This window comes from Coturnix japonica, chromosome 21, assembly GCF_001577835.2.
Source record: "Coturnix japonica isolate 7356 chromosome 21, Coturnix japonica 2.1, whole genome shotgun sequence".
NCBI lineage: Eukaryota > Metazoa > Chordata > Aves > Galliformes > Phasianidae > Coturnix > Coturnix japonica.
In genome coordinates this window covers 60,631-83,182 of record NC_029536.1, presented here as the reverse complement: position 1 = coordinate 83,182, position 22,552 = coordinate 60,631, and the positions used below count along the sequence as shown (strand labels likewise).

Genomic DNA, 22,552 nt, shown 5'->3' with positions numbered 1-22,552 from the left:
GGGTATTTCTCACTGCAGCTGCAAATCCAGCTGTTTTTCCCCAGCTGTGGTGGGAGCTGTACTCAGGTAATGCTGCTGCAAGGTCAGCACATTGTAAACCAATGATGTTGGCACAAAAGCTTCAGCTAACCAAGGTAACAGGGGGGACAGATAGAGAGCAGCACAGTAAGCCACCTCCTGCAGCTAAAAGGCCATATCTGTGCCCTCTTAATTCCTACTAGTGAATTTTCTCAGCTATTTGAAAGGATTAAACCCAACTGAGCAGCACGTAATAATCTGAATGCCGCTGAATGCTTAACATCCTCAGGAGCATCCCAGGTGTGTGCGAGGCGGGGCTGGAGCATCTCCAGCAAAAGGTGCATCTTGCTATTGCTTACACTGGATGTGAGAAAGATGCTTCGGGCTCAGAATCCCAGGTGAGATCTGGGGAGAATTTGGGGTTTTGACAATGTGACTTAACCTGGCAGTGACACCAACAAGAAGCAGTGGGGATATTTGCACAGGGATGTTGTGCCTTTGCCCCACACTTTTGCAGGTCTTGCTGGCTGCTGCATTTGCTGTTGGAGTGAAAGCAATGCCATGAGCAGTGCACAGGGCTGATAGCCACCAAGACTACCCCCAGGCATAGCTGCCAGCAAATGAATTTCTGTTGCAAAACATCCCCTGTGGCATCCCTGCAATGCAAAACCAGCGACCCGCTGGGCTGCAGCTTTTCTATCAAAGCTTTGAAACGTGGTTCCAGCACAGAGAGAACTCGGTCCTGGGAGCGATGATAAAACCCTCCTGAAATCCGTGTTAGTTCTCATGGCTCTGCCCCCAGGGACCCTGCAAGACATCAAACACAGCAGCAGAGAGGAGCACAGCAGTGGAAATAAGCTCCTGTGAAGGCAGCTGGGGCTGAATTCGGGTTCAGTCAGCCCCAATCAGCTCAGCCACAGCCATTCCCACTGATGCTCTGTAAGTACTTGGCAGATCCGCTGTAAGACCACGGCTCCGGGCACTAAATGTTTCTTTTTTTCCCACTTTTTTTTTCACATTTTGTTTTTCCAGCAGAGCAGGGCATGATCTGCTGCGGGCAAAATAAATACCAGCTGCTAATTGCCTGTGCCAAGCGAATGCCATACCCGAGCCCTAACAGAGCGATTAACCCCGGAGCAGCGGGACAGCCCTGACCTCTGCTTCCAGCTGACTTCTGCCATGAGCACAGCATTGGAGGGGCATCTTCAGGGTAAGCCCTGCTGCCAGCTCTGTTCTTGTTGCACACTGTTAATTTGTGGAGACAGCGTAGTGCCAATAATAACCCTCTAACTTGGGTTTTGCAGCCCCACAATTGCTCCAATGGAGCAATGGGGATCATATAATTGTTGTCATAGAACCTTTTGAATTGGAAGGAACCTTAAAAGATCATCTGGTCCAACTGCACGGCAACGAACAGGAACACCCACAGCTCATTCGGGTGCTCAGAGCCCTGTCCAGCCTGAGCTTGAGTGTCTCCAGGCATGGGGCACCCACACTCTCCCTGGGATGACCCCATCATCCCCATCCCCAAAATTCTGGTAATGTTGGGAGCCCCGTATTGCCTTTCCCTAATACCAAGCTCTCATTCTGTTCTTAGCCAAACCCTGGGGCTTGGAACTAGTAACCTTTACATGGGAGGAAAGGAAGCAAAACACTTGAGCGATGTGAAAACATGGGCTGTTCAGCTGTAATTTGCTAAACTAATAATTTGGGCTGTAAGAAGAGCTGTGATTGCCCTCTTCAGTTCTCTTGGATAGGTTTGTTTTTTCTCCTGGCTCCGCACCCTGCAGCAGCATTTCGGGTTCTGATCCATTTTTCCCCACAAGTAATGCGCAGGGGGTGTTGGCAGCCTGCATGGGGGGCTCTTTGGGAACTTTTTGCTTTATTTAAGCTATTGAACTTGTTCTGGTGTGACTGGGGATCGTCACTGAATCAAGCAAATATTAATTGCCTTGGTAGCGCAAATAGAGGCAATTGCAACCCAATGGGGTCCCCACCAGCCCCAAGGGTCCCTCTGACTTGGGCTGCAATGAGGTTTTTCTGCTCTCATGCTCTGATTAGGTGGGGCTGACACCTCATAGCCAGCTTGGTGGCAGCCACTATTAAGCACCAATTTTCCATAGGCATCCTGCCAGTCTCTGAATTTTGGTCTGCAGGTTAATTTTAGGGCAAGCCTTCCCTATAGCTTGAGCAGAGCCCTCAGGATCCACTGTGTAGGATGCTGTTGACTAACCATCCTGTGTCCTTCTCAATGCCCAGCTTGCTGATCTTAAGATGCCATTAAATGGCACTTAAATGCATCCAACTTCCTGGCACTGCTCAGCTGCTTGTTTGCCCATTCACACTGATAAACAAGACGAGCCTGCATCCAGCCAATTTCATGGTCTGATTCCTGCACACTAGCATCATACAATAGCGTCCTGTCTAAAAATAATGCAACTTACTCTATATTAAAGGCTGATTCACGATGTCTCTATGGAGCAGTTGCTCTGTTACCTTTGCAGGTAGGGGATTGTGCCATAGCTGGAGTGTGACTGTATACAACTTGTGCTGCAGTACAGGGATGCTGAGCTGGAGCCCAAGGGCTGCTTTTTTAGAGGATACATCTGCAATGCAAGCATCTTTCTATCACCACCCAACATGAAAGGAGCAGTGAAGGGAGTGTTGGATGCTGCAGTGCTGGAGTTTCCCCTTCCTGGGGCAGGATATTAGGCAGCTGTTTTAATCAGTAGGTATTGTTTGCAGGAGCTGGACATCCACATGCCTTGCTATTCCTAGTGATGCACAAGCTGTGCCAGTGAAGGTTTCCAAGAGTGGATGCTGGGGGATAGGAGGAGTTGCTGCTGCAATTGGGAAACATGCTCGGAGAAGTTTAGGGCTGATTGCAGCCTGTAGGCAACAGTTTTAGCTGCACATGAGTGATCCATTCATTGCACTTTTGGACCAGCATGTATGGAGAAATAGTGTGGGGAGTCTGGTAACAATTCCTTTCTTCCTGGCTTGCAACCATCCCCAAAACCCAGCTTTGAGCTCTACAGCCCACCCCTGATGGAAGTGCGGCTTTAGCAGCTAATAAGGCTCACTGAGCAACTCGTACCCTGGAGAGGAGGGAAAAACTGTCGAGAATTTATTAGCTTAATTACATTTTCCTAATACGGTTGACCCCAGTTGCACAGCAGAGTGCTTATCAAAGCTGTAATCTGCTGGACATTATTGAACTCTTAATGAGAGTTAATTGGTTGCCATTCCTCCTTGGGATGGACGTGGTCATCTCCAGGAATGCAGGTTTTGCTTTTGAGTTGTGGTACCGAGCAGCAGAGTGCAGAGATTTGGGAGTTCACAGGGGGAAAGGATGGGGATGAATGGGGAAGGGAAGCCGGCTGAGATGGGGAACACGTGGTGAATGCAATCCTGGACGCAGGTGTTGCAATGCTGTGTGCTGGATGTGAGCTATCCTAATAGGATTGAGGGAAGCAGGGGGGAAAAAGTGCTCTCATGGAAACAAGGCTTAAATGGTCTTTGTGGCAGAGTGTTTTTGAAGTCCTTGTCAAAGAGACAGTTTTCAGGTTCTTAGCCAAACCCCCTCTGATGAACTTGAATCTGTCACATGACCTCACCCTGCGGTGACGCTGAGCAAAGACATCCCCTTCCCATCTAAAACCTTTTTGGGGCCAGGATCATAGAACCATGGTTGGAACTAAGGTTGGAAAAGACTACTAAGATCAAGTCCAACCATCAACCCACAGATGCTTGCGGAGTTGGGATGCATCAGTCTCTACCTGTACAGCATCACATGGGGCATGACCTCTGAGAGTGGGGTTTTTCTCCTTTTTCCCTGTAAAATGTGTTGGTGGGCAGGATGAGCAGGGATGGGATGTTCCAGCCTTTGGTGCAGGTTCTGGTGACAGGCAGCTATTTCATCCTTACTGCACTATTTTTGTCTCATTTCTTAAGCAAGAGTTATTTAAATTGCTTCCTCCGGGCTGATTTACTCCCATCCTTATTTCCCTGTCACTCTGATCTGCCTCTAAACTGGCTTTAAGGCTGGTGGCTGCCCAAGCTTAAACTCTCCCAAAGGCTTATCCCTCCCGCCCTCAAATTTTGACAGACCTTTCAAGGCACGCAGCAGCTCCACGTCTCTTTCTATCCCAGATAATAAGATTAATTACAGCCAGATTTGTGTTCTCCATGATGCTTTCAGAGAGACTCGTTATGTATTTTGACTGCTTTGCTTTCCTATTCACTCCCTCCTTGTCTTTGCACTTCTTAATAACTCTGTCTGGAGTCTAATTAGTGCTCAGAGGGGTACTTGGGGCTGGTGCTGGGGGAGGTTGGGTAATTTTGCAAATTGGATGCTGTAAGGATGGTTGCTAGAGGGGTATTGGGGGGTTGGAAAAGCTAAGCTAGCCTATAATGTTGCCACCCCACTGAGATACACAGCCCTGTGTCATGCTTGTCCCCTCCTCACCTTGACTTCTGCAGTACAGAAGAGCTTTGCCTTCAGCCCTGTCTTTGTACATCCCTGGGCACCAATGGCAGTGGTGATTGCTGGCTTTCTCATTAAAGCTCTGGCCTGGATATTCCTCCTCTTATTGCCAGCATCAAAGCAGCATACAGCTGGGGAGGAGGTTAGCCAGTCCATCCATAATTACAGGGCCAGAGCCTGTGTGAACATAAAACCATTAGTCTAATTTGACTATCTAACAAGGAGCTGTGATGTTTTATGCATGGTGCCTAATTTTACCCTCGCAATCTCCTGCTATATTTAACATCATTAATCATTGATTCCCATGGGGCTGGAACCCTGATTAGTGTCAGATGTATTATGGGAGAAAAGGGATTTAAAATATAACCCCTTTCCATTCTCCAGGGGCGATGAAGCTGGTTCACCGGTGCAGAGCTGCTGGTCCTTGGATGAGTTGAGTCTGGAGAAGTGGCTGGAAAGTACAGTACCTTTGCAGGAGTTCTTGATGCCATTATTAGGGGAAAAAATAAGGTAAGAACACATAAGATGGAAAAATTAAAAAGCACAAGCGCTGGGCAATGTGGCTGTCTCACACCTTTCTGGCAGGAGTGTGCCAGTGAAGAGATGGGATGGTGAGCGTGGCTTATCTCCCCAACCATGCCTTGCTAATTAAATACAGCTCCCAACGATGTTCTCCTGCAGGTAGAGCTGGAGGGCATCCAAAAGGAGAAAAGGCACGAAACGCCTTTTCGGTAGCGACCCATCTACTCCCAGGGTGCTTTCCCCACTCTTTGTTTCCTGCCCAAATCTTATTAGCTCTGTTTACGTGGCAGGGATGTCAAGCGATTAATTTTTAATGGCTTGGTTTATTGCGTGTTTGAATGGTTTATTGAGTAATTCCCACATTTAAGTGATTAATTCCCCAGAGTTGGGAGCGACTGGTTAGTTTTACATTAATCAGCATGCCAAGGGCGGGACAATCGATCAATCCTCACTGCCAGCAAAAGTGATGTTAAAATACCTCAAGGTGCAATGAGGTTAAGGGAAAGGAGTAATTATGACTCCAAGTTCCCTTTGCTAATCTGGTGCCCAGCCAGCAGCTGGTCTCTCTCCTCCTGTTCCCAAAGCAAAACAAACCCTGCTAATTAATTTGGAGGCTTGCAAGAGTCCCAGCTCCTGTAGCTTGGTAGGGTTTGTAGCGTTGGGTGTGATTTGGAAGGAGGAAAGTGCATGGGGAGCCATGAAGCAATGGGCAAACAGCCATTGTGGGGGAATGATGTAATATACAAGTTTTGGAAGTGCAAGTCATAGCTCAACTGCTCTATTTCTGCCTTTACAGCCTCTAAAGGTGAACTGAGATCAATGCAGAACCTTGTCAAGGTCAGCACTTCGGAAGCAAATGGCAGGTAAGACAGCCACCGTATGTAAGGCTCTGCTCTGCCAAAATGCTCCTTAGGATGGGGAAGTAGTATGCGCCGTGTCATGGTGGATGAGGGGAAACAGCAAAAATGGCTTTAGGCAGAGGATGCAGCCCATCAGTCACAGCATTGCCTTTCCTTGCACCCAGTAATGAGGAGAGGAGCTTGCAGAGATGCTCAGCTCCGGCTTCTTCAGCTCCACGTTTACTCAGAGGTGTTTATTTCTCCTCCCTTTTAGCTCCATTCCCCATTATTGAGCATCAGAGCAGCCCATTCTTCTCCCACACACAGTTTTTAACCCAAACCTCCTGCAAAAGGAGAAAACAGGTGTTGTGCAGCAAATCCCTGCCAGCTTTGAGAGCTCCTAGGCTGGCAAAGAAAACAAATGATGCTTTTCTTTATTTATTTATTTTTAACACCTCTGCATGGAAGCAGTGTTGATCGCTGCCAGCCAGGCAGATGCAAGCTGCTAATGACAGCTCCCGATGGCGCAGGGCTGCCTCTTGTGTCATCAAAGCGGGCGGTGGCGAGCTCAGCTCTGCAGAGGTATTTTTAGCAAAGCTTTGCTATCGAGACGTGCTGCTCTTCCCCACTAAGAGTGTGGCAAATCTGGGTTTTATTTTTGCAAGGGATAGGTGGAAATCAGAGACTTAATGGGTGAAAATTGGGTTTCTGGAGGTCCTGATGGGACTAAGCAGGGGCTGGGCTGGAAATGAAAGGACAGAGGATGGTTTTTGTGCTTTGCAACCAGGCTACAATAATTGCTTTGGGGAGCAGTGAGTGCACCAAAGCCTTTCGATTTCTCACCTTCAAACAACAAGCTTCTCCTTCTGCTATTAGAACAGGAGAGGAAAACCCAGGGATTTTGTAGGGTGCACAGAATGAGTTGCACTGCACAGCAGAAATCCTTTTTTCACTATTGCTGCCAGCAGTGGGGTTGGGTCATCCACTTGTTTCCTTAAGCATGGGGAAAGGCTTGAAAATCCATCCCTATTAGCATCCCTGTTCCTGTTTGAACAGTTTGCAGCAGCAGCTAATAGTGCTGGCATTGATGGTGTGACTGTAGCTCATCAGGGGACTGGCTGCATGAAAATTCTGCAAGCTAATGTTCTTCCAGCCTGCGGTAGCTGTGGCCTCCCAGCCCCAAATCTGCTGCTTCTGCCCCCAATTTTGTACAATGGCTTGGCCCCATTGTGTACTTGCTTGACTCCTGGTCACACTCCAGAGGTGCATGGTAATGTGCCTGGGGGGTGAATTGTAGTCATTATAAGGTTGGAAAAGGCCTCTAAGATGCCCAGGTCCAACCCCAACCCATCCCCAGCATGGCCACTGACCATATCCCTCAGTGCCACATCTCCATGGCTCTTGAACACCTTTAGGACAATTTCAGGAGGACAAAACCCACAGAACACAGAGTCCTCTGCCTAAATGATTGCCTGCAGATGGATTTTTGGTTTGAGGTCACAGCCCTTCCTCCCATCTCACTTCTCCTGAGGCACTGATTTAGGCTCTGGAGACCAGAAACAATTTGTGGAATGCTTTAAATTAAGTACTTCTTCTACGTGAGTTTAATTTCCACATTATAGGACAGTTACTGGGCATTAGGATATTTTAAAAATAATTATTAATATCATATTAAACGATGAATTATCGTGAACAATTAAAATTAATTACATTTCTCCAAGTTAATTAAATTATTCCTATAACAGGGAGATGAGTATGCTTCACCATAAAAATTAGTGTCCCTCATGGGAGAATTGAATAACGTGTCACTGGAAGGAGTGGAAATGGATTCAGTGCTCCCAAATTTCACATCTTAGTTCTTTCCCACCTCATCCCTATCCCATACCCCCCAGTCTTCAGTTATCTAAGTGTTGGGTTGGAGTGGGTGTCTTTTTTCAGCTATTTCACCACATACATTAATTCAATTAAACCCCAATTTATACACTGCATTCATTGCTCATGGCAAAATCTGCCTTCTTCATGCCTGCTTGCATGTCTCACATCAGGATAAATCCATATGACCTTCCCTGTTCTTGGCCATAATGACTGTCTTCCTCCATTGTCACTTGGAAATAACTCACCATCATTAAAAATTCTCTTGCAATTTTCTCCTGTTTACCCAAAGTCTGGGCATGGATAAGATGTAATGGCTCTTTATTTTATTTTATGTATCCATTTTTCTCCTTTCCTTGGCTTGTGCAGGGTGGCCAAGGTTTCTTAACCCTTTTTGGGACCCTGGCTTTGCGATTTCTAATCACACAATGCAATGCTCAAGTTTTTCCCACCCATCAACTTCTGCTGTTTAAGTTTCAAGCAGCCAAAAATAACCCCAAGGCTCCTGACCTCAGCTAGAATTTCTCTTTGGTAACAGCTTCTGTGTGTAGGTTTTTGTTTTTATTTTCCCTGTATTTCCTGAATAAATTTATTACAGTGGCCAGGAACAAAAGAGAATAGCAAAAATGGGTATTTCTCTCTCTCTAAGTCTGTAATGCCCTGACATGGAGCAGTGCCCTGCTTGAATGTGATGCTGAAAGAAGCACTCGCTGATGGTGAACTCAGCACCTGGAGTTGTAGCAGCCCCAACCAATGTTTTTAGGTTAAAGTGTTACCTTGGTCTGAGCCATCCCTGCCCTAAATGTATTTACTTCAAGGTCTGTCCCAGTTAGAGATTTGCTTGAAATTGTTCCTAGATTTGCCCTGTCTGTAACTTTCCCTTTATGCAGACAAGGAAAAAAGAAAATCCCAACAAATTCCCCCAAAGCCCATAAATGCCAAAATCACACACAGAGCGATCCAGCAAAGCATTTAAGCACCTCCACAGTGATGCTAATGCTGCTGCTACAATTAGTGAGGGCTCAGTGCCTCAATTGTTGCTGGATCCAGCTGTTGGATTGAGGCTGCCCAAAATTGAAGCCGCAGTGCTGAGCAGGAGTAGGAGCACGTCCCTGTGCCCAGGAGCAAGGCTGTTCTTGTTTTACAGCCGAGCCGATTTGTTTCCTTCTGCTGAACAAGGCGAGCATTGCTCTCCCGTTTGCATCAGTGGCACCGAGGCAGTGACACGAGTCAGAGCCAGCCTGGGGAAACGAGAAAAAAAGTCTCTGTTAATAAAGCACTGAGCACGCTGTGCTGAAATGCAAACACTGGCTTTTTTTCAGTGAAACACAGCAATACAGAAGGGTTCGGTTTGCAATGTTTAGTGAAGTCGAAATACAGCAAAGAGAGAAAAATCCATTTATTGCAGGAGAATTACTTCTTTTTCCCTTCTGCCCCTTATAAAGCTGGGTTTCTGCAGGGGGGAGCAAATAGGTGGTTTGGTTGCTGGGAGCAGGCAGTTATCAGGGCCCATTGGGGCGGAGTGGGGCTCTTTGATTGCAGCGAGCGTTCCATCTGCAAACCTCTTCCTTTTTTGTGTCTGTCCCCACTCGTTTGTGGCTCAGTGGTATATCTGTGCATACTGAGCAGCAAACTTGCTCAGATGGCAGCTCTGCTCTGCAACAGGAGAGTTTAATTTTTTCTGGAGGTGTCTTTTAGCAATAATTTGCTTTTTCTGGAGCTGTTACTAAAGCAGTGTATAAGTGCAGCAGGCATGGGACATTCTCACTGCGCTTCACACTTTCATGCCAATATTTGTGTATCCATCAACAACCTCTCTAACTTTTATTGGACAGTCTTGAGTATTAGTCAGCTCCCACAGCTGACCCGACACTTGCCTCAGCTGATTAATCAGAGGTTCAGGCTGTGATCACCAGTTTCCCATACATAGGGGATCCTTTGACCATTTATATATGACCCCATCTTACCCTTAGATTTTAGGGTCCCCATTGACCATGGTGCAGTTGTCAGCAGAATAAACGCTCCTTCAACATCCCTTCCCAAAGCAGAGTGAGTCCCCAGCCCAATCTGATTAGGGGGAAAGAATTAAGCAGTCCCTTTGGATGCACTGTTTCATGCTGTAAGTGGTTTAGCAGCAGCTTGCTGGGAATTAGCTAGGCTTGGAGATAAGGAAGAGGAACAGCTGCATGCAGAGGGTATCCCTGTTTGTATTCCAGCTCAAGCATGTTTTGGTTGAATTCCCAATCCCAATTCTCTGCAATCACAAGGGGAAGAAACTTGCTTCTCTGTTCCCAGAGCCTGAGACACTCAGGCAATGATGAGGTGCCTGGAGCTGAAGCCTTAAAAATGTTGTAATCACGGGAGCTGTCTAACAGTGCATTAAAGTAAGGAATTACAAGTGCAGAGAGTTCCCAACTCTGTGCAAATTTTAGTTTAAAATAATTTTTCATTTAAATATATATATACACACACACATATATATATTTCCTGGCTCCACTCACCATCTCTTTTATGCCTAAATAACCTATTTTAAAAGTTCATTAAAGTCTTACAGCAGTGCCTGAGTCATTGCATTGCAAGTGAGCTGGGCTGTGTTAATGGACCTTGTCTAGGAGAATATAAAACCAGTGGAAATTGGGCTCAGGTGCATGCGATTTACCTGAGTGACTGGAAGGGGTGGAACCAGGATCCCTCCCTTCCCAGCCCTCATATAAGAGTTGGTAGTGGGGATGAGGGTATCTCTCTGGAGACTCCTGTGTGCATGAGGCTTGTACCTGAGGCTTCCTGAAGGTAAGTGGCTTTTTTTTTTCCCTTTGTTTCTGTATTCATAGCTATTGTGTTTGGCCTTGTTCTTGCTTCAGCCTAGGTTTTTGCCACTCTGCTATTGTTGCTGTGCTTTACATTGTGTTACGGTGTTATATCCCCTGACATGAACAAGGTTGCCAGCCACTAAATCAAGCACTAAATGCACCCCCTGTGATGTCCATCTGTATGTACAATGCTCCAGGTTCTGGTGCATCCCCTGCTAGAAGGCAGAAATGCTGTGCCACCTTTCCCTTGGATTGCTGGGGGAGATTTCAACTCATAATGCTTTTTTCCTAAGTTTTGTGGTTGTGAGACAGAACAATCCCATGATAAAAAAAGAACTGTTCAATTTTTGAAAACAGTCTTTTGATTTGGGAGGCAGAAGAGTGGCTTAAATTTTGTCTTTGTGTTTGAAAGAATCTATTCCACCGAGTGCCTCTGCTCAGGTAGGGGGGAGGGTGATTGAGTGACAGCAGTGTTACTTTGAAGACGTTTTTGAGCTGATTGCGATAGGTTTTAATGTTCCAAAATTGTCAAAATGGAGCAGCTTTGTAGTTGCAAATGATTTGCTTTGGAAATCTAAGCTGGTTACGGAAGGGAATTGAAATTGCGGATGCAAAGGGATGTGACTGGGAGGTGACGTGCCTCAAAGTGATGCAAATCCATCACCTGCCGGGGCCATGGTAAACGTGATGGCTCCAGCATGACCCCATGCCCTCTTGTAAAAATGCTTCATCCGTCCATGCAGTTTTTCTTCTTTTTCTCTAGACAGGAGGTGCATTTGCTAGCACTGTTTCCATGCCTGCTTGGGGAATAGCTATGCATTTATCTCCTGCACCAGAGTTTTGCCACTGGTTTGGGGGAGGTTTTGGGGGAAGAGGATACTGCAGGTGGCTGTGTTTCTGAGCCCATTAGTTCCTTTTGCGTTCATGTAAGGATGTTTTAAGTTTAAAATAAAGTACTCTAATATGAACATGGATTACAATAGAATGCATTTTTGGTTAGATGAGCTGGGAAAGAGTAAGAAATAGCGAATCTATAAAATCTTTTCACGACTAAGCTTGAGAATGGTGACATAGAGTTCAGCCCTTGGAAAGGCTCTTGGTTCAGAAGCATCATCTGCCCAACATCCAACTCCAAGGAAAGAAAGAAATAATCCTTCTCAGTTAAGAGAGAAAACTGTTAATGAGGCCAGAGGCTTCAGGAAGACACAGGTTATGTAGAAGGATGTGCAACATGCTGCAATGCAGCCTCCATTCCTGCCTCCACCAAGGTTATTAATAATAATTTATAAGCATCCTTCCCATCTGTGTATGCTAAAGAAATGGGGAAAAATAATGGAAATGAAATGAAAGGCTCTTGAGTTCAAGTGCTGCTGGGTGAAGCCCCGTATGAGACTATTTTCCTTCATTTTGAGGGTGTGGGATTTGCATGGCTGTTGGCTGTACCTGTGCTGCATAATATGGATTTGAATGGCTCTGGAGAGAGGAAGTGTTTGGGTGTGAAAAGTTAAGGCTCGGACAATAACAGCTTCGTATGGGACTGATGTTGGCTGGGGTACCTCTCTCTCTGTGATTGTGCATTTCTCATCCAATATTTTTCAAACCTCCTAATGCCCATAGCTCTACAACAATAAGATTTTGTTGTGGGACAGGAACTCTGCTTGTGCTGGAGCACTGCTGTTGGGAGCCTGTGCAACCACTTTGCTCAGCCAAAGCCTGCTTTATTTTCATGTTATTTATTATTATTTAACCTTTTTCCTCTGTTCCTCTATGGCAACGGAGCTATATGTCAAACTTGTTTCACCCTTCTCTGGTCTGACACTGCTGCTGGATGTCAGGGAATGGCCTTAGGGCTGCATTTTCCTGTCCTTTTCCAGGTGACAAACCCCCTTCCCGTGCAACTGGCTGCATACACAATTTTTTAGTCATGGGATCCCCATTGCATGCTCTGTTGACATTGAATCCTTCTGTGCATCTTGCATGTGAATTATTCACACCACATGCAGGCTGCTCTGTGCAGCCTGGAGTCGTCCCGCTGTTGATTTTAAGGCGTGGTGACAGGTTGAGAACTGGATCAGTAGCATTAATACGTGAGCGTGGGGCACGCGGTGCTAGTGGAGCAGATGTCATGGAAGTCACAGTGCGTTAATACTGTGATGAGGCATTGCAGGGATGCTGCTGAGATGATGCCACTTCAGAGAACAAATGGGTTGTAGTGGTAATTAAGGATGCTCTGTGCTGCTTCTGCTCCCATGAGCAACTCCTTAAGTTCTGAACTTCAGTGAGAACTGCTTGCTGGGGTTGGGGGCTGTCTCCTTGCCTGGTTTTTGGTACTTGTAGTGAAGGTATTGGTACCAAAGTGGGTCATGCTCCTTTCCTTAAAGATCAGCAGAGAGAAATAAATGCTGGTAGGGTACCATTATCTTGAGCAAATGTAAAGCAAGAAAGCAAAGAAAACAAAGGAAAAGAACTTTTTTTTCCCTCTATTTTTTTTTTTTCCCCCCCTCTTGGCTGCTTGAGACCATGAAGGGCATGACTGAGGTGTGAACGTCTAAAGCACATTTTCAGTGATACAAGAAAGCCAAGGTGGGTTTCACCTTTATAGCTTGAAAGCCAGAATGGTCAGAAAGTCAGTATGAGAGATGTCTGCACCCTTGATGCTTGCAAGCTGCTGGTATCTGACTTGAATCTTCGCAAGAACAAGTCAGCTGTGAGGGAGCAAAACCTTGGGCTTGGATCCAAAGCCAAAATCAAACTTTACTGTTGCCAGGGTTGGTAGTGCTTGCTCGCATCACAGTATGACGGTTTGTCTTCACAGCCTTCCCACCCTGCCAAAAAAAGCATAAAACTGGGATTACTCGAAACCTTGTGCAGGATGGCTGCAGTTGGTTCCAGCTCTGCCTTGGATGGTGGGGTTCCAGCCAAAGTGGGATGTATGATGGACCCTTTTCAGATCTTGTTGGGTTTTGGGTTGTGAGGAGTTGTACCTGAGGGCTGGGGAGCTCTGCACTGTGTGGGAAGGTATTTGAGGGGGTGGCAGTGGGTGGCCGGCACCCTCATTAAAATTGCAGGAGATTGGTAGTATATAAGCATGGAACCTGGATAAATATGGCTTTTTTGTCATTCTTCCTCAAATTAAAATCAATTTCTTCAGCACAAGTAAAATCTATATGTAGCCATGCTACAAGTTCTGCAAAAGGCTCTGTTCAGGGGGTGGTATGAGTTCAGCAGGCATGAAGAGCAACCTCCAGGAGCTAGAAATGTGGGGCTGAAGGCTTTTTTGGTGTACGTTGATGCTGCAGAGGTGGCTGTGCCTCTTCCAGCCTCCACTGTGCTGCCTCTTTCTTCTGCCATAAGATAAAGGAGCCCAGCTGCTCCTGGTTTGGAGGACGTGGAGATTTTATTTATTTTAAGGCTTTTAATTTAAAATGAGTATCTGTGAGAAGCAAAAGTCTGTAAGAGGGTTAATGACTCGGCCGCTGCTCCCGCAAGCCGGCAATAACCTGATAAATCGCTGAGTACACTCAGGCTCGTGTCGCCCCGGCTCAGGTTATTTCCTACACGGTGCCGACCTCCGAGTAGGTGATTACTGCCTTAACGCTCTCATTTGTCCTCCCGTTGTCAGCCCTGGCGCGGCAGAGGTTCCTCCTGGCCCTGCCTTTCTCAGAGCTGAGTAGGAAAATAAAGCAAGTTTTCTTCCTCAGGTTTGCAAACAAAATTAATTCCACTCCAGCGCGTCCAGGCACCCCAACTATTTCCTTCTTTGCAAGCCAGGAAGAAGTGTGGGGTATCTTCAATCTTGTTGCAATGCTTATCCCTTCTTCTTGACTGCTGTTGCCTTTGGCTTGGTTGTGTGCATCCATCACTTGCTCCAAGAATACTGTCAAATTCTGAGCATCATCTGCAGCTACATTCTTCTGGGGCACTGAGAGGGACCTTGGATTTTATTTATTTCTTTATTTTCTTTTCCTTTTTTTTCCTTCCTGATGTTTTTCTGCTCACAGCCCCACTTGTCGTCACTTGGTGACAAGTTGATGAAAGCTGCTCCAAAAAGAGGCCAAGGAGACAGATTGGTGTGGAGGGGAGGAGGAGGTGATGTGCAGAAATCAAACTCTATATCCTGAGAGATATAGAGCAGGTTTGTTTATTTCAGCAGTGTGCGTATGCTGGGTGCAAGGGAGATTGCTCCTTCTAACTTGCAGCTATAGGCAGAACTGATACATAATTTCCCAGACTTTGTATACATATTCATTATATTGCAGACAACACCTTAGCATGTGGTCCCTCCCACTCGTGCATGCTTTGTGAGCAATGAGGGTACCCTCCTGGTGGTCGTGGGATGAAGGCTCATTGTCTTCCTCGTGAAGGCTTGTAGTCTTCCTTGCTGTGAACTTCCAGCCCTGCAGGAGGTGGTAGCCCCCAGAACAGTTCTAACTTGCTCTGTGAACATCTTATCACCTCCTCTCCAGGTGTCCTCGAGCTGTTCTCAAACCCTTATCTTTATCTCTTCCTGTCCCCCACATTGTTCTAATCCTAGCTTGTTACTATCCCATTCTTCTAGTGGCCTCTACATATTTGCTTCTGTAAACTATCTCTAACTCCCTTCTACCCTCAGTTTCTGTGGACTTTTTATTACCCTCCAATTTCCTAGCTTCTGTGAATCCTTTCTTACTCTTCAGAGGGAGGGGAGGAAGGGTGAGGAGCTGAGCTGCCACTTGTCTGCCAGAATCATTTGATTGCGTATCTTCAGCATTTAAGCTCACACTGTGATCAATCCCCTCCTCCATTTGTGGTGCATTTTCCAATTTGTACATACAGTGTGCGGGAGTAGGTAGCAGATGAAACTGAGAAATGCAGCTATCTCATTTCATTTCTTATTTATTTATTTATTTATTCTGCTTTTTCTCCCTCCCTTTCTTCTTACCTTTTACTTCCTCCAAACTGTTGTTGGCAGCAGCCTCCTTCCCAAAGGCAGCCACACCTGTTTGCAGGATTATTTTTACAATCCCTTTGGCACCGGCATCTCCTCCTGCACAAAAGCCTCTCCTATAAATAACTCCAGGCTGTGCTCACTCCCCCTCCCTTCATTGCTCCATCTTCCCCTCCCATCGTCTGCTCCTGGGCTGTGGAGATGGAGCCTGGAGTGGGGCTGCCCAGGGAGGCAATGGAGTCACTATCACGCCTGGAGGTGTTCGAGAGCTGTGGGGATGTGGCACTGAGGAATGGGGTTAGTGGGGATGGATTGTGATTGGGTTGGAAGCATATTGAGTTTTTACCCATCAGGAAAACCCAAAGTGGTCTTGAGCTGGATGAGTGTGAAGGATAAATCCAGGCTCAGGCCATGGAAATGTTGCACTGGTTCACTGCACCTCCACCTGAAAAACTGGCATGGCAAAAAGGCCTGGGGAGGGATGTGAAACCTCGTGTGCCTTGCATGTGTAACTTGCTTTTGGGTTTTTGGTGAGGTTTGCTGAGAAGGAGCGAGGGTGCAGCCAGTAATGAAATGCTTCTCACGTGCCTTAATGAAGTGCTGAAAGACTCACTGCCGGGCTTGCGGCAAATTAGATGTGGATTATTGGAGCAATGAGAATTGAACGACCCGAGATGTTATCAGAGGAGGGAGGGAAATGTGTTTCCTCATTTTACTGCGTCCTGCAGTGTGCATTTAATTACCTGGAACAGACTAAAATAAGTAACCCCAAATCCAGACTGGAGGTAGATTGCACACTGGCATCTTCACGCACACTCCAAAAGTATAACTTTGGGGATACATGGTGCTTAAACATTTGCATTGCATGTTTCCAAGCAAGAAGCAACACTTTGCTGAATTTACACCCCATTCAAGTCCTTTCAGCAAGCATTGCAATAACAGAATCCAGCTGGGACTGCCCCCTTCCCTTTGCATCCCCTCAGTGAGTGTGTGCTCTATCGTCACAGGGTATGTCTGGGCTTTGTGTCCCCAGCGCAGGCTTGGGGCTCATTTGGAAGCCAGCCCTGCCAGCGGAGAACAAGCAGATTTAATTAAACATAACCTTCCCTTCAGCAGGAAAATAAACTGTATTCTCCTTATAGGACAATTAGTATTTACAGCCCCTCCTCACTGTGCTTCCTCCCCTTTTAATACTCTTCTTTATTATCCCTGACTGGGAAGAAATGGCATTTGATTTCCATAAATTAGCATGAGGAATTGGAGGGAGGGGGAGCAAAAATACAAAGGAAAGGGAAAATAAGGAGGAAACCAATAGAAAGAGCAAGGAAATTTGGGGGCTAGCAGTACTATAGGGTGGTAATGTAGGGATTTCCTCCACATTAAAGCAAGCAACTGCCTGAGAAAAGCTGGAGAAAATATGTTTCTAAGCAATGAGCTTGGTAGAGAGAAAGCAACAACACCTCAATTGGAGGATAAAGGTGGTGGGAGGAGGTGGGAACTGAGGGTGTTTTCTATGAAGTTCACCCAGTCCCTGGTGTTTAGCAGGAGATAAAAGATTTCATTGGCCTGGGCAGGGAGCCAAAAACCATGTTTATCTGCTCATGGATATCAAATGTGTTCGGGGCTGCAACTGTTAATTCCTTGTTCTTTGTGGGAAGCATCCAGCAGCATCTCCAGTCTGAGGAAATGTCAGCTTGGTGCTTGCTGGCATTTTGACTCGAGGAAAGCCCCCCAGTAATGACACCTTTGAGGTCAAGCTTTAGGAATGGTGTGAGCTCAAACTTGCTGCTTTGGAGGTGTTTTGTGTCCAAATTTCTTGTATCGGGGTTTTAATGAATCCCCATCATCATCTGGTTGGATGGGGGTGGAGGACCACAGCGATCCCATCCATGAGATGTACGTTTGGAGGGGATGAGCCACGTTTATCCATCTAGAGTGAAAATGACTTTGTGTCCTCGTTTGGACATGCGAGAGCAGGTGGGGAAGGCTACTAAAGCTGTTCTGCCTTGACCTTAGAAAACAAAACAAAACAAGCAAACAAAAAACCAAACAACCAACTAATCTTCTTTAATACTGTTGTGAAGTTGACCTGCTTTTTAGATGATTTTGTGGCTAATTGCTGGCAATGGAAGAGTTTCAGGATCTGAGGAGCTTGTGTTTTATTTGTAGCTACCAAAGCTATGCTGCCATTACAGATTTGCTGGACTTGTCCCTGTGTTTTCATTGAGCAAAGGTGGTGCACTGTGCATGAAGATCCCATCCAACCCTTTTGAGATACCCACATCCCATCAAGTGAAACACATTGGAGGCTTTTCTCTTTACAATGAGAAGTCAGTGTGTTGTTCACTTGTATTTAAAATGCACTCAACAAATGGAAAATACTGTCTGCAACGTATCTGCTTACTCCCTCATCCCAAGCTGTCAGTCAGCTGTCCTGACACTGTAGGTGTGATTGATGGGTGTGCAGAGGTGACATCACAGCTGCTCACAGCACTCGAGAATAATGAGTGGCTTGCAGTGATTGATGCTGGAGAAGACGGGTGGTCATGCTGAAACCTCTGCTCCCAGCAGAACCCTCGGAACCCAGTTCAATCAGTAAAGCTTCCAGCAATCTCTTGCTTGTTCTAGTTACAGTTTGTGTGGTTTGATCTATTTTGAAGGCAGAAGATGTGTAAAACAGCTGAAACGTGTAACAGTGTTTCAGTGGTTATTACAGAAGCACCAGGATTCAATCTGCTTGAGCCCAAGAGTGAGAAATTCCTAGAAAGGCAATTTAATTGACACATCTGAATGAACTTTTAGTTTAAATGGCATGTAAATACCATTTTCTTATTTTAAATGGACTTGTTTGTAGAAGGCCAACTTGATGTTGGCATTTTGCTGCTCTGAGGAGAACCTTCCTGTAGATATTTCCTTTCTGTGACAACTGATGTTGACTTCCCCCATCACCCGCACATCTCACAATGGAGGAGTGCTATTTAGGAACAGGAAAAGCAGAATTGCAAATACTTCTGGGGTGTCTCTGGCCTTCCTCTCCAAACTATTTCTGGGGGCACTGGAGGATTTTTCCATTTCTCTTTCTTTCCCAGTCTGAATTTCTCTCCTTCTCTTGGAGATTTAAATGATTTCAGTTTGGGCCATAGTGTGCCTGGTTGGTTTTGTTGCATTTCCTCAGGAAACCTGAGCTGAAAGCTCTCAAAGGCCTTTTCTTCTCCCTTTCTTTGAGTATCAGAGCCCACACGGGTCAGGACCGTGCTATTTCTTGCATCTTGGGAAGCCAGTGGAGGGATCAGCTTACATCTCTCCCTCTGGTGCAGCTTCTCAGCATCCTATCCAACATCTCATCTTTTGACAAGATGGTCCCCAGTGACGCCTGGGATTTGCATGGATCATCCTTGTGGGCTAACAACTCAGTGCAGCCTCTGGTGAATTGATGCAGCTATTCCCCTCCCCTAAACCTCATCAAAGGTGAAGGGGTGTGCAAGTGTATGGGGGTTGCTCATAGCATTTCCTCTCCCTCCCTTTTTTTTTTTTTTTTTCTTTTAACCTTGGTTTCAGCCCGCTTTTCCCTATAGAAAAGCATGGCAGTGATAGCAGGAAAATGAGATTTTGGAGAGAACTCCCCCAGATCTGCCCATGGTCCCTGGGGCACACAGTGCTGCAGCATAAGGAAGAGCACCCATGGGGGAAGAAAAGGAGAAAAACAACAGAAAAAGAGTAGTGAGGAGCTGACAAGGCTGGAAAATACCCTTTCCTTTTTTGTTGCTGATTTCAGCATCCTTAAAACTGCCTCAGTTTTGCACAGCACCAGTAGGTTGCTCCTGATGCTAAACCTGCACTCTCCTTCTTTGGGACCTTAGCTATATTTATAAATATATACACACACCCCTCTCTCTCTCTGTGCCTGCAATTTCACCAACCCTATCTCACTTCTTTAAAATGAGCTGATTTTTTTGCTTGATAATCCTTTGAATGTCTCTTCTCTTCCTACACAAATCCTCACAGCTGTTAGGACTTCAAATCCTTCATCCATCAAGGGAGGCAAGGAAAGAGGGGGGTGGAAGGGGGAAATGAAAGGTTTTGTCCAGCACGTACCATAGTGGCATAGGCTGGGAAAAGACACTGGCAACGCAGTTGATGCAAAGAACAGGGAGAATTTCTGGCTCTCGTTGTATCATTAATCTGTCTGAAGTGGCTTTGATCTCTTTTGCTTTAATTAACTTAAAATTATAATGGGATTTCATATATTTTTACACAATGCACATGGACTGTACCTGTTGCTGAGCCTGCAGTGCAGGTCTTCTCCTTGCACTGAGCATCTGGACACACTGGGTGTGCCTGAAGCTGATAACAGTAGTGAGAAAGTGGGGTTTGGATGGGGAAGGAGAGGCAAAGTGAGATTCAGTTGAATTCAAGCTATTCTCAGCACTGAAAGCATCTTCAGCTGTTATGCTCACTGGAGTATGGACTGACCTGAGTGACTTGGTTTAGTGGGCATGGTGTGGGGATGGGTTGATGGTTGGACTTGATGACCTTAGAGAGATTTCTTCCAATCTTAAGGATTCTATGAAAGTTACAGGGAGTGTGGGGTTGTTTCCAGCTGCTGGATGGTATCAGCACCAGGATGGCCACAGGACTGGGCTGTTCTGCCAGCATTCCCACCCAGGGTATACTCTGCACTAGGAGGAATGTTGTTACAATATCTGTTTCCAGAGGTAGTTGCACTCAATCTGCTACATCTGCTGGCGGGAGGAACACTGTATCTCAGTGGTGTTAACTGATGGGAGATGCAACTGGGATTGTTGGCATGTGGCATGGTGAGACTGATGACCAAAGGGCAGAACTGGTACCCATCCTTGGGCCCAGCACTGCACAGAGGCCTCAAAGGTTTGGTGTGTCCAGAAAGATCCTTCCAAGCTTCCCAGAGATGCTTTAGTAGAATTAAAGACCCAAGTGCAGTGAGAGGATACTTTCACCAGCATCCCATTTGGGAAAACAGGTCCAAAGCAGAAATATTGTTCCATCTTTCAGTTCCAGGCTTTTTCTTTCTAATATTTCTTATGCATGAGATACATTTGCATATTTTTGTCTGACTAAAATTGAGCAAATTTACAATGTTTTACATGGAGCACATTGAAATGTGCAGGATTAGGGAAAGGAAAGGAAAACATGCTATCTTGCATTGTCCGAAAGCATTGGTTCTTTTGCAATTGGTTCCCATGTTGGTCAGGGTGGGAGGTATTCCTTAATTAAAAATAAAAAACACCGCAAAATAGAGTTAAATAGGAACACTGGACCAGGAGAGATGGAAGCTCCCAAGCACAGTAGCTATCTTTATCAACTAGATAGAAGCCACTGGGGCACATCAGGTGGAAAGGAAAGGATTCGGGGGATCAAGAATCACAAAGGTTCAAAAAGACCACTAAGATCATCCAGTCCAACCTTCATCCCATCACCACCATGTCGCTCAGTACTTGACCTAAGAATGCATCCCATAGCTCTGCTCACCCATGGGAAATTAGCTTTATTAATTAAAGGGACTCTGTGGGTATAGATAATTGAGTTTATTAGGTAAAACTGCTCCTGCTGCTTTTAGGAATAGCCAAAATAACCTGAATGTTCACTGATTTGCAAGTGAGTGCAGAGATGGGATTCTCCCATGCAGCAGTCAGCTAACCCAGGATTACAGAATAGCTTATTTTTAGGAAATCCTCTCAGAATTGATGCACAAAGCTGGTGAAGTGGTGGTGGCTGAGGCTCAGCCCCAAGGGAAAAAAATAATTTCTGTTGAGCATTGTTTGTCTGGGTGACAGTGACTGGGAGTAAAACACAGTAGATAAAGCAGCAGGTACAAATGGGAGCTTCTGTTTTTATGGGAAATGGGAAGGGGACAGTAGTGATTCTGCCCATCCCACTGCCTCCTCCTTGGCCAAGTCAGTTTCCCTGCATGTGCTTGGACATCGATCCTCCTTATTCATCCTTATTAAGTCCTGAAAGTGGCCAAAGACAGGGAAAAAGGTGCCAATTAAGAGCTTTATTTCAGCTATCCATCTTCCTTTCAGGCTCTGGGCTCACAGGAGCAGGACTTAGAGCAAATGAAGAAAGACTTAAACACATCAGAATGACTTACAAAATGTTTAAGTAAGATTTCCATCTGTCTTCTCTTTTGGCAGTGGGCTTTTTGGTGTGGCAGGAAAGGGATGATTTACAGCCTTAATGGGTTCCATTTCACCCAGAGGCAGTGAGGAAGGGGAGGGAGGAAGGTGCAAAGGAGTGGGGGCTGAAGGTGAGTGGAGGGAGATTGTAATGTGAGGCAACATCGTATTCTTCTCCAAACTTCCCCTGCAAGAGCAGGTCTGTACAGAAACCTGGAGTTTGCAGCTACATTTTGGTATTAGGAGTGATGGAGTGGAAATGTGGTAGAGGATGAGGTTGGGAACACCAAGAGGTGTTCAGTTACTTTGCCATTTTCAAATTAGGTTTTAGAACTTTTTCTTTGTAAAAATAACGGGGGAAGGAAAGCATGAAATGGTTAAAGCAGAGTGAAATGCTGTGACTGAACTGATTTGTATTTTATTTTTTTTAGGCTTTCAGTATGTGGAGTTTCTTGAGTTTAAAATACATGTATGCATTTTCCCCCTGGTGTGGGGCAGATCCATTTTTCAGCATCCTGCCAATCTTTGTAGTCCTGTCTTCCTTGGGCAAAACTGGTGTTAGGAAGCAGAAATGAGCTGTGTTTTGCAGCATGTGAAACTAATACTGAAAAGAGGGGTGTTTACACCCACAACTCATTTCTCTCCATCACTTCAAGGGCTTTTTTTACCACTTTTTTTCTGCTAGTAAAAATGAGGCTGAGTTTCTGTTAAGCGGATTTCCTGAGATGATTGCATCCAGCTCCTGGATATGAACCCTGGAGTTGCATTTGGGTTGGAGTGTTGAAAATAAAACATGTTGTGCACGCTTAAAGTCCTTTTGCATACCTAATGACACCTGAGGCAAGTTGCAAATGCGGCTTTAGGGGAGAAATGGAGAAGTTTGCTGCAGGAAGGAGGGTTATATAGACACCTGTGAGGTTTTG

At 45.8% G+C, this 22,552-nt stretch overlaps 1 protein-coding gene across 1 annotated transcript in view; it reads left to right on the top strand.

Moving 5' to 3' along the window:
• Positions 1-5,866: 5,866 nt before the first annotated feature.
• The window catches only part of IGSF21 (immunoglobin superfamily member 21), a 66,510-nt gene continuing 49,824 nt past the window's right edge, over positions 5,867-22,552 (top strand). Inside the window, exon 1 of the mRNA XM_032448768.1 lies at positions 5,867-5,889. Coding sequence (XP_032304659.1) covers positions 5,883-5,889 — 7 coding nt within the window. The 5' untranslated portion in view covers positions 5,867-5,882. The remainder of the gene's footprint in view (positions 5,890-22,552) is intronic.